The following is a 12,305-nucleotide window of genomic DNA, read 5'->3' as shown; positions in this document are numbered from 1 at the left end:
GATATCTTTTAAATCAAACTTTCAAATAAATATTTTTTTAGCTACTTTCAAATCATTTATCCAATCGCTTAAACCTTCTAAGTTCTAACCGTGCAATATATTTAATCACAATAATTTTTTTAATAGACATTTTGGTTAGTTATTTTCAGATGATGTCATAATATAATTAATTATTCATTATGCTCGTACCACGTCAATGTAAATAAAGAACATAGATAGGGCTGGCGAAAAATTTCGAAATATCGTCATATCGCCTTTATCGTATCGAAAAAAAATCGTATATATCGAAAAATTCGGAATAACCAAATCAGAATGATTCAAAAACTCACAAAATATTTAACATATAGGAGTTTACTTATCTTTTCTACATTAATACCCTTCAACTACTTCCCAACAAACCATACTTAAAATTAATACGACACATCACACATGTTTAGATCCCATTGAATCACTATTGAAAAATTGACAGTCACGTGGCAAACATTATGCTAGTATGTTATATTTAAAATAATATTGAAGAGTTTAATAATATAAATATAAATTAATATGTACTTCAAAGAATTAATGGTTTGTGGGTTATTAATACACTTCAGTTAATACTTTACAGTTTACGCTTAAAAACTGCACTTCAAATCTTAAAATACACTTATTTAAGAGGCTAATTGCATCCACACCCCATGTGAAAAGTCTAAAAGGCATAAAACACCATGTATAAAATTAATAGCATGTTAGACCCTATATTTTAAAAAAATTAGCATAAAAACCTCTATGAGAGGGTATAAATGTGCTCAAATTTATATAACACAGGAGTGAAATGTGATACATTTTAAAAAAGTGAGGGATGCATTAACCTATTAATATTTTTTAAAAGGTTTTATGATTTTTAAACTTTTCATAAGAGAAATTAATGCAGTTAGCCCCTTATTTAAGTGTAAGGTACAAGACTAGATGGTAAACCGAAACACACATATTATTTTTCTTCTGTAAAAGATTAATAAACGATGATAACAAAATGCATAATATAATCATCATGTTTGGATGTTTGAAGAAAATATTAATTGATCGAGCATGTTTTAATTTGACTTGACTATCTACTATAAATTTGACTTAACTATATACTAAATTTTTTTATTTTTATTTTTAACAAAAATCAGAACCTGAATTTATAAAATTATTTTAAAAATTCAGAAAAATAAATAATAGAAAAATGACGTCATAAATAAAACAGCACGAGGGAGAGTCCCTATTGACGCGGTGAAATATCGTACCGACTCTGGCTCCACCAGTGTCGCCACTTAATCCGATTGCCGTGGAATAAGCCCCACCGTCCGACCCGGCAATTTGACGGCTGAGATCTCGCCCTTACACACGATGTGATTAGTTGGACGCCACGTCGGCTCATTGTGGGACCCTTAGAAAATAATAATAATAAAAAAAAGTCACTGCCATGTCGGAATATTGCTTCGAGGGTGTGGGGCCCAAATCGCTGAACAATGAGCTCTTTCTAGTACAACCGAAGCTGCTGTAGCCTGTAGGTACAAACCAGTGAAAAATCATCCGTTAAGCGGGTTTAGCATAATCGAATAAAAATATATTTATGTTTTTTTTGTTTTTTTTTTTTCAAATTTTGGTTTTTTTTTTTTTTTTTTTTAAAAAAAAGCATAGTACAATTATTAAAAAGATTTTGTTATAGTTCACATATTAAGTGTAGGGCATCCATTATATCGACTCAGTCTTGAATTATAAATCAACAATTACTGTGGATAAATACTTTAATGGCATAAGATTTATATCTTTATTTGGTAAATCAGTCTTTAAAATTTTTAATAAAAATTTCATGATTTGATCGAGGCAATAATATTTAGTTTATTCCTAGGTTGTCAAATGAGCACATACAGCTCAAGATATATAACATATATAGGATTCCTTATATGTTCAAAATATTATGTAAAATATACTTTCGTGTGAAGAATATTATGAGATAATTAACAACTGTTTTTGTGAGGATAATATACGCCTCTTGGCTCTTGAATATTGTGAATAGTACTTATCATAATCTAAAGGCAAAATCATAGTTGATCACGTCAATATTTAATTTAATTATAACAAATATATTTTTCCCATTTACTTCCCCTTTGTAGAATTTGTGTAATGATACAAAAATGTAGGATTTAGAAACACTACTACTATTTTTTTTTTTTTTTGGGGTAAAATTTACTTCTTTTCCAATACCTTTTTAATGTATGTAAGAAAAACACAGAAACTTAAATATACTAATCCATATTTTTACGTAAGTCATTTAATAATGATATTAAATTTCCTTCTACATTAACTCATTTCACGACTTTTAAAATGATTTGAAGTTGAACGCTTTGAATCTCCTCTGCGCCAGCTGCTTTAGTTAAAACTCCAAATGAATTATTATTATTATTATTATTATTATTATTATTATTATTATTATTATTTATTAATATATAATAATATTATTAAATGTAATTATTATGTAAAAGACAAGAGAAAAGGGGCGGTACAGAGGAATTGTGAAAATAATATACTGTCGCTTATATTATATAGCAGATTTTAATAATACATATCAGATAGTAAATGAACCACGTGGCAAAAACTGACACGTAGGGAAGAGATGATTACGACCGTCAGATGAAGATTAGAATCAAGGGTGGAGATGAGGTGTAGAGGGAGGGAGAGAAATCGGTGCGGTTCATCTAGCTTTATGCAGAAGGTATCGCGTGAGATTTAAATATGACAACAAAGAAAATAATAGGATAGATAAGACTCTACAGAGAGAGAGATAAAAGAGAGAGCATGAAAAGTGAACAAGAGAAAGAGCACGCAAATCAAGGAGAGAGAGAGAGGAAAGAGATTGTGCGAATTCTGTTTCGTTTCTGCGTCTCCGAGTGTGATTTCGTTGTTTGCTATTTTGCGTTCATTTCTGCTTGTGAGATGGTTGGAAATCGAGAAAATTATGTGATTGTTGGGAGGAAATTGGTTGCGTAATGGAGAGGAGCAGAGAATTGAGGATTGCGACTACTTCTGTTGCCAACGGTTTGTCCAGGAGGCGACAGAGAGTCACGTCTCTGAAAGATTCGACTGGTGGTGGGAAATTCGTTTGGAGTTTCTGTTTTTTAATTATTGTTTTGTTGAGTGATTTTTTTTGAGATTTTCTGTTATTTAATTTCTGTTCTTTTTTTCCTTCAGTAGATGATAGGGAGATGGAATTGCATGAAGCAGTGAGGTCAAGAGATCGAGAGCGGTTGCAGAAGAAGGATCGAGATCGGGAGTTTACGAAGAGGAGGAGGATTGAGAAGTACGCGATGCAGCAGAAGAATGGTGGTGAAGGTTATAGGGAGAACGAGAGTACTGACGCGAGTGATGAGGAGTACCTTGAAGACGAGGAAGATGCGAGAATTCATTTTCTTAATAGATTGAATCACACATCACTGCAGTCTTCGTCTCTCTCGGATAATCGACGAAGCCTACGTACTCTTCGGTCTTCCCCCGTGCTCAGCGCCTCTGTGGATGAGACGATCGGTGTTCCCATTCCTCGAAGAGCTCGCTCGAGTAAGATGTTAAACACAAGTATTGTTTGGTCTTTGGCAGTTTTTTGGCTTTTAACTTTCTTTTTTTTAAAAATCTTAACCCCGTTTCTGTTGATTAAATCGGGTTGTTTTTGTTATTCTTTACAGCTTCGATAAAGAGGTTGCATGACTCCAGTAATTCAAGCGGCGGGAAATTAGTTGTGGACTTGGGTCACCGGAGATTTCCAATTTCTCAGGCGACGGCGAGTCACATTTTTTCTGGCGGCGCATCGCCATCGGCTCCCGGTGCTTCTATGAGAAAAAAGATGGTTACTCTTTTATATGGTTTTTTTGTGTTGTAGAATCTATATAGTGCATATTAATGAGATTGCTTGACTGGGATTTTCTGTCCTGTACTCTGTCTGGTTTTGCAGAAATCTGTAGAGCCAAGAACACGTGCTTTAAAGAGTACATCCAATCCCAGGCCTTCTTCAGAGATTCAAGATGACAGAGAGATCGAGGTCGTCGAAGCTCTGTTCGATCTGATGAAACAATCTCAATCTCTATCACAGTCTTCCAAAAACGAAGAAAAAATTGATAAAGATAGCATAAATGCTGCTGATGAAGGTCAGTTGTCGTTCTTTTTCCCTTTCGCATTTCGTCGAAAGTTTTTCCAAGTTTATTTCTCCAAAAGTTACTTCATAATTTGTGGATTTGGTGGATTGCAGGGTTGACAAAGGTTGGAAAAGATGAGAATAAAACATTTTCACTTCGGTACGAGAAATCAATAAAAGTGGATTCTGAGACAGCCATGGATGATTCAATGGGGGAAATGAAGAAAGACGAAGAAATTGAGAAAGAGAAAATTCCAAATGACTCAGCTCCACAGCATGGAGATGGGTTTTTGAACATAGAAAAAGTGTTGTCTCCAAACGAAAGCGATTCGCCATCATGTGTTAAAGTAGATGCTTATGAAGTAAAGGATCCTAAAGTGACAAGAGAGTGAGCATTCCTCAACTTTCCTTTGTATCTTTTATCATTACTTGTCAATTAATCTTTTCAACAATTCCGATTTTTTAATGGTGGGTTTGTCAGGGACGATACCGCGATTGTGGTTGAGACCAAGAAGGAAGCCATGTTAGAGATTGATTTAATGGTGAGTACTGATTGCAAAATTCTTTTCTTCAAATATGAATACGTAACTCTTATTAATTAAGGAGAAAAAAAACTGGAGATAAATGTTATTTTGACAGGTTCTTCCACCGGTAACGTCATCCCCGGAAAAAGATGTTTTGGGTGATATGGCACCCTTTCCTAAATATATGGCTCACGATGTTCAGAAGGTAAGTAGATCTTTCATGCGATTCAATTTTTTTTTTGGTAACAAGATTTTTAAATTTATTTCTATTTGTATATTTATATATTAATTAATTAATAATAATAATAATTTTTATTATATATATATATATATATATATGCGTGTGTTTTAAATTTTAAAATCAATATAGTTTATTGTTTTATAATTTGGTCGAGACTATTCAGCTTACTCTGATACAGAAGAGTGATACATTTTCAAACGATGGTCCTGTAGAGGCCATCGATCACTTGCCGAAGATTGACTTGGAAAAGCACTATTTTGATAAATCAAGTGTCAGAGACGGTGGTAAACAACAACTACGGGGTCAGAAGGAGCAGAAAAATCAATGTAAGCCTTTTGAATGATCCCGTAAATTCACTTGGTCATTTGCCTTATGGAGATTTATTTTCGGCTAAATCTAACATTCTTTCCGCAGTGCAAACTTCCTCGTCACCTTACGAAATTTCTCTCGGTGGATGGCCTAGTGTTCTACCTCATCCAGGGTATGTTGCACATCTATGTTAGATTTCGTTAATTGTTTTTTTGTTTTTGTTTTTGTTTTATATCGATGCTGCTCATTGCTCAGCCAGTTGTTCTATATGCAGCTATATGCAGTCTCAGCAAGCAGTTTTACCCATGGATGACAGTGCCAGATTTCGTATAGCGAAGCAGGTACTTTATACATGGGGATTTTAGTACTAATGTCTATGTTCTTGTTTTAATCATCTGTTAACTTGCCAAACACATGGAAATTTTGCAGCACCCAAAATTCACATTCTCACTGCCGCGTCCGAGGAGAAGTGCAACTCATCAACACATTGCCCGCAGCATTGAACAACATGAGCAACTTATCACAAACTGTTTGTTGTCTGGGCCTACTGGTGCCCCTACTTTATGTGGTACCATGCCACCGACGCAAAGGTCGATTTCTGGAAGCCCCGTAATTGTTGACTGTCAGGGAAAGCCGAATTCGGGTGCTATTACTGTGGGAGGTGGAAAAGATAAAGGCGCTGAAGTTCCATTGGCTTTGAATTCGACAAAAAATAAAGAGCTAATGCTTCAACAGGCTTCACTCCATACCACAACTAATAATTCTCTGGTTAGTTGTGTAGTTTTTGCCTTCAAATCTTTAAATCACAATTACAGCTTTGATTTTTTTTAGTCTTATGTGTTTTTCCTCATGATTTGTAGCATAATCCGGCATTTATCTTCGCACTCGGCCACCATCAAACAACGGTGATGGCACCACCTAAATCATCTGCCCCGGCCCAATCTGCTTCTGCTAGTGGTAGCATGTCTTTGCGTTCTAATTCGGCTGGGGGACCTTCTGTAAACTTACCCTTGCCTGGAGAAGCTGTTACGAGCCACAGTGGCCCAAGCTTGGATTCTAATGAAGTTGCTCCATATATGGCAATGCTGCAAAACAATGGCTGCCAATTTCCAATTTCAACAAACAGGGCTATGCCACAGCTTAAAGGAGTGCAGTCCCCTCCTTCGCCTTTGTTCAACTCCTCTCTTTATTCTTCTACAATGTTCAGTGTTTCACAAAGTCAGAAGCTATCAAGTACAAAAATCGTTGACAATAATTATCGTAGTCTAGCAGCTGCACATTCAACACAGGCAGAGAAGCAGCAATTCCCATCATCACATCCATCCAGCAGGCACGCCCCAGAATTTGGAAGGAAAGGTAGTGCGTTGTATGCAGATACACATCTAAGGAGTACTGAAAATAGAGATGAACTTATCCCGCAATCTTTTTCAGCGTCATTTGGTTTAAATGCTACATCTTGTCTGCCCCTTAACTTCTCATCCATGGGACAAAATTCTGCTATCTTCCCAGTGCTTCCGGATATTGCTTGGAATGGGTACCAGATGGCAAAACAGAAGAATTTCCAGACATCTGACGGGAAAAGTGTAATTGGTTCTGCAAAGGTTGATGATGGATTAAAACGTACCTTGGGAAAGTCAGAAACCCATGGTCGTAAATCTTCCAGCAACGATGTATCACCTGTCTCCATGATGGGAACTTCCATAGTTGATGAATTAGCTGGAAGTGTCAATTTTGTGTCGTCTGTTGCAAGTGGGAACCAACAGCCGTTTCCTACGTCCTCGGTTTCTCAGACATCTGGTGTATTACCCATCCTTCATCAGCATCAGCAGCAACCAACCCAATGCCAGAAGCATTATATGCAGCAAATGCAACATACAGGAACAGCTAAAATAAACGCGACAACCAGTAATGTGCTACCTGGATCTTTCCTCCCTGGTAGTTTCCCAATCCAAAACCCTTTTTTCTCAAAAGTTTCTGTTCAGACAGATAATTCATCATATTCTCACCATTGGCAGAACTTGCCTAGATCCGCAACTCCTGAAGCCACATCTCAAATTGCTAACTTAAGCTTCATGAACATCCCCCAACCAAAAAGTTCTTTTGGGTGTCATTCAGTCTCAGCTGCATCACCTCAAGGGCAGAAAATTGTCGCCGAGAAGCAGCCAGTGCTACCAGTTGGTTCGACATCTGACTCCTGTATATCAAGAAACACAACTGACAGCGAAAGAGTGGCATCCGATGTCGTCGATGCTGACACAGCATTACCATCCAAACAGATAGAGGTTTCTCCCCCTGCATGTCGAGGGAACGTGCCATCAATCTTAAACACATGCCCCGGCCAACTCTCAGAGCTCAAGTACTGAATTTTTCAAGAACTGTTGTCGTTGACGACTGCCTGATCTGGAACTAAATATTAATGGGTCTACGTAGTTCGCTAGCTAGCAGCACTTGCAAAAATGTTTGCTGGTAAGTTTTTAGGACAACATATTACATCAAGTTATATTCAAAGTTTTTGAATTTTTTAGGGTTGAAATTTTGAGATTAATATCTTCTTTTTTATTTTCTGTGCGAGGACTTCTTGTTATCATGTCATCCCATTATTTCATTATTCTCTTCTTATTATAGGTGGGGGACCATGATGTTTAATTTTCTGTTGAGGAAAGTTTTGCAATATTAAATGCGGGTGTTGCTTTTATGATACGTGTTTACGAGTTTTTTTTTTTTTTTGGGGAGTTTTCCCATTTTTTCCTCCCGAATTTAAGCACCAATTATTCCCTGCTTTTGACGTCTGGCTCATCGGTTGAAATATATCGTATCTATTGTATTGTTTAACATTTAAATTAAATAAAGATTGCGTTAGGCCTCGTTTGATATTAAAAGCAAGGTCAAAAAAGTATTTTTTTTAAATAAAAAAAATGTTTTTTCAGCTAATAAAGTGTTTGAATGACCAATTAAGTGCTTTAAAAAACATTTTTTTAAGTAAAAAAAAAACTTTTTCAAAAGGAAAAAATTATAATTTAAAAAAACATTTATATTAAAAAATCTCTACAAAATCCAAACGGGCTCTATATCGGTATATGTTGAAGTTATATTGCGGCTTATTCACATAATTGTTTAATATCATTGTCTTGAACAATTAGAGCCACGACCACCCCAAACCTCGATCCTAACACAGCTGACAGCACCACTGACCCTGTGTATAGTGTTGAATTCCCCTTGTATTAACAAGTTTTCCCCCCTCAATATACCTATCAATTATTGTCATTCTAACGATAAAAAAGATGAGAAACGCAGAAGTAAAATGAAGAGGATCAGTTTAGTATAATTGCAGTTACATAAAAATTTACAGAACGTAAAATAAAAGTATAATTTATATTATAATGTTGATGTATACATAACATGGAAAGATCAACATATAAGTTTGTCAGAAACTCATCTCCAAAATAAGCTCCCAAACGCTCCAAATATCTGAGCAGTATATTGTTATTTCCCAAGGAGAGAAGCCAAGTTCTGCTCAACGTCTTCTCTGGCTTTTTTATCAAATGATTCCTTGCCAATGTAAAGATCGAGAACCGAATGACACAAGAGTTTGCTCTCTATGCTTCCCACGTCTTTACCATCAACTACACAAACGTAAAAGACCAATGAATCCAAATCTTGATGCGAGTTCTTACTATTTGCTCTACACAACTCATTCATCCACACTGTGATTCAAAAACAGTCACATATTCCCTGTTGTTCTAGTAGTAGTGATTTGAAAATGTCCACTCCCCACAAATGAATGACACTAAGCATCGCTCACGCACTTCCCAATCCTTTGTGAAGTCCTATCCCATCTCTTAAGGAGTATGTAAACATGCATTTTTATGTGATTACATTGCGAAAAACAAAGAAGAGTAAATAATAAAAGAGGCCATTGAACAAATATCTTACTCGTCGTGCGAAGAATGTGACCCTGCTCCCTCGAGAGATCAATTATGGATCCTCGTGGTATTTTGATATCATCTTTGAATTGAGAGGTGAATCTGTCAACAAAATGACCTTGTTGATTACAAGCCATCCAACAAGATAAAATTCATTTTGTCCTAGTTAAGTATGTATCTAACATAACACATTACAAGCCTAGATGACAAGATTTCTAGCTTCTGGTGACAGTCGTCAAGATGGTTTTGGCCTAATATAACACACGAAAGGAGTAACGAAAGAACACTCGGAAAAACTCAGTCTGCAGAATTCCCCAAGCATAATAAACAAGTATTCCTTGTGGATATAACTATCTATCATGCATTCATAGCCAACAGACATCGAATAGGCGACAACAAAAGTGTTACCTTTGAAGCAATTCTTTGTTATCCGATCCCCCAAACTTCTGTAATCTACTACCGACGGACTCTTCGAAAGCACTCCGCACAGAACCAATACTCAGTCTTCCATAAACTATTCGAAGCCTAACGGTCATGCTGACGTCGCTCTTCATGAGATCCTCCATCAACTCCTCGTTCGATTTGGAAACTGAAAAATCTCCATGTTTCTCACTAAGAAACTTTTTCACCTCATCATCATCAGCATATACACCTATCAATCCGAAGCCAAGGAAAATACCAAAGAACCAATTTTTACAAAGTCAAAAGCTAAACTTGATCAACTCAGGAACTTTTAGTTTAACAACGTAGAATACTGGCGGAGCTTCGGATATGCAACATTTTGGTTATTGGATTATTTGCACATAAAAATCCATTAAATATCAGAAATTTTTTCACTTCTTGTAGTAAAAAAAATAGGAAGAAACTAAGAAAGGGAAAATATTGGGTAAAGAGAGTGAAGAGAAGAATGCAATACCAAAAGCATAGACATCGATATTCTTCAACCCCAAAACTGCTTTTTTCCGCAACCCAATTCCGAGGAGGCTCTGGGAATCCCTCAGAACCGCCGGAAACGACATTCCAGTCCTCGATTCAGTGACCGGAGAGGAATTCCCTGAAAGAGAAAGCGAACCCCACAAGGGATTCAGCATGCTTCCGTTGTGTGTGAAATTAGACGTCAATAAACTAAGTGCGTTTTGAAGAAATGGGCTGTCGATATTCTGTGAGACAGCAATGCCAGCGCCCGCGGCGGCGAATGATAACGCGGCAGCGGCGGCGTAAGAGGAGAATGGCCTTGAAGAAGCATTGGAGGCGGCGGAGATGGGAGGCTTTGGGGGCTGAGGAAACGAGAATGGGAAGCGAAGAGAGACCATTGTTTTTGGCGTGATCCGAGTAGCTGCGACAGTTGTATAGAGCAGAATACAGGGTCACGTGCTAAGTGCCTGCAAGCTCAAAAAGGGCTGATTTAGTTACCATTTATCTGGGCCTATATTATAGCCCAACAATTATCTTTTTCTCCAATTCATTATTTTAAATGGGCTTCATTGTCGGGCTTGATACGTAGAATGGTTTTTGGACTCTTGAACTCAACTCTGCCTGAGAATCCATGTCAATCGGTAAGTTCGGGTTCGGTTTGATGCAAGAGTCAAGACATTATTAAAAAATTTGTCAATCTGAATCCGACTCCTAACCCGACTGACACGATTAATTCGATTTTATTGTTTATTTTAACAAAATAAATAAATAAAAATTTAAAACACACAATAATAATAGTAATATTTTAATTTAAACACATAATAACAAAACTTTGTATATATTATTTAAGTTTGAAAATCTAATTGTAGAAAGTTTAAAGTATGATTATTATAAAAAAAATTTAAAAACTATTTTAAAAAACAAATTTTTACAAAATAAATATTAAATTATGAAAATCTATTAAATCAATATGCAATAATTTTTTTAGGTATACAATATACAAAAATATAGTCAATCTTTCTTAATTCTATATAAGAATAAATAAAAATTCGGGTCATCACATATCAACTCGAACTCAACCCGAACGCAATTACTTTTTTTCGGGTCAGCTTTAGTGTCTATACTCAATCTATCCCGAACTCAAAAACCCGCAACACTAACCGGATATTTTTTCCACCCCTAATGATAATGGAATGAATTAAGTCCATTTAATTTTATGCCCTTATTGTGCCACATTGATTCTTCGAGGTCTAGTTATTTTTATTTAACATGGATGTAATGTTTTGTTAATACAAACAAATTTATAAACTATTACGATTTTACTCCTAAATAGGGAAATGGTTTTATGTTTGGATTGACATAGTGATTAGAACTCAACAATAAAGACAAATTTGGAGCATTAAGGAATCGGGTTAGCTGATTCCCCTGCCCAAAACAACAAATCTCACAATATTATTTTACTCATCTGTTTCTTTCTCCCTTTGTACAATCATGTCTACCAAATTGGTAAATAAATAGATATTAATTGTCATAAAAATTGTGAACATCAATACATCATACATATATTTCATCAGGCGCGACTGATAAGAACTTGTCGTTTTATTAAAAATTATATATAACCTTAAAATTTTGCAAATCGTCAATCGTTCTAAGATTATGTCACGGATATACGGTAGGTGAAAATTACGAATATAAGTATATAACAATAACTCTAGCAAGTCTTTCGAGTGAAAACAGCTGAGGAAGCATCAAAATAAATGAAAGATTCTTCTATTCCATTTAGAAACAGACATTTTTATGCTCTCGAGAATGATGCTTTTCTTAATTTATACTAAGTTAAGTTAATTTTGGACTGACACTTCTTTTGGTTATAAATATGTTTTTTTAATTATAATTGTTAATTAGCTTTTATGTTTCTCTAAAATATTGATTTGGCAAGTCGTATGACTAACGCAAGTCTCATTTTTTTTTTTTAATTAAGGATTTGAGGCAGTTATCGCCTCTCTTTAATGGAATGCTAATCTCTTCGTACGTACCCTTGTATTGTGTTTTAATTTTATAATATAGTACTTAATTATTATTTTTTAAAAAAAATATTACGAATGTACTTATTTTACCCTTAAGGACCAAGGTAACATTATGAGAGATTCAGAGATTTTGCAAAACTAGCTTTAATTTCACCTGGTGTAATCATAGTTTTTAAATTGATGTAATGACGGATAGCACGTGTACAACGAATATAC

At 35.5% G+C, this 12,305-nt stretch overlaps 2 protein-coding genes across 6 annotated transcripts; one reads left to right on the top strand and one right to left on the bottom strand.

Moving 5' to 3' along the window:
• Nucleotides 1–2,778: 2,778 nt before the first annotated feature.
• LOC140887933 (protein TIME FOR COFFEE) lies at nt 2,779–7,832 on the top strand. Of its 5 annotated transcripts, XM_073295552.1 has the most exons (13): nt 2,780–3,114; nt 3,217–3,579; nt 3,705–3,865; nt 3,971–4,163; nt 4,265–4,538; nt 4,632–4,692; nt 4,790–4,879; nt 5,079–5,241; nt 5,330–5,396; nt 5,499–5,565; nt 5,654–5,992; nt 6,085–7,159; nt 7,240–7,377. In XM_073295552.1, exons 1-13 carry the CDS (start codon nt 3,015–3,017, stop codon nt 7,248–7,250), a joined length of 2,964 nt encoding a protein of 987 aa, XP_073151653.1. In that variant the 5' UTR covers nt 2,780–3,014; the 3' UTR covers nt 7,251–7,377. The 5 variants fall into 5 exon arrangements, with proteins under 5 accessions (XP_073151650.1, XP_073151651.1, XP_073151653.1 ...); XM_073295549.1 differs by having other exon boundaries at nt 2,779–3,111; nt 6,085–7,832; XM_073295550.1 differs by having other exon boundaries at nt 2,779–3,114; nt 3,220–3,579; nt 6,085–7,832.
• A 745-nt stretch (nt 7,833–8,577) lies between these two features.
• LOC140892758 (fatty-acid-binding protein 1) lies at nt 8,578–10,478 on the bottom strand. The gene is made up of 4 exons (XM_073301741.1): nt 10,064–10,478; nt 9,556–9,799; nt 9,158–9,249; nt 8,578–8,847 (listed from the first exon to the last, which is right to left on the bottom strand). The coding sequence occupies exons 1-4, from the start codon at nt 10,458–10,460 to the stop codon at nt 8,708–8,710; spliced, it is 873 nt and encodes a 290-aa protein (XP_073157842.1). The 5' UTR covers nt 10,461–10,478; the 3' UTR covers nt 8,578–8,707.
• Nucleotides 10,479–12,305: the final 1,827 nt, after the last annotated feature.

This window comes from Henckelia pumila, chromosome 3 (genome assembly GCF_033568475.1).
Source record: "Henckelia pumila isolate YLH828 chromosome 3, ASM3356847v2, whole genome shotgun sequence".
In the NCBI taxonomy this organism is placed as follows: Eukaryota; Viridiplantae; Streptophyta; class Magnoliopsida; order Lamiales; family Gesneriaceae; genus Henckelia; species Henckelia pumila.
This window is presented reverse-complemented; position numbering and strand designations above follow the sequence as displayed.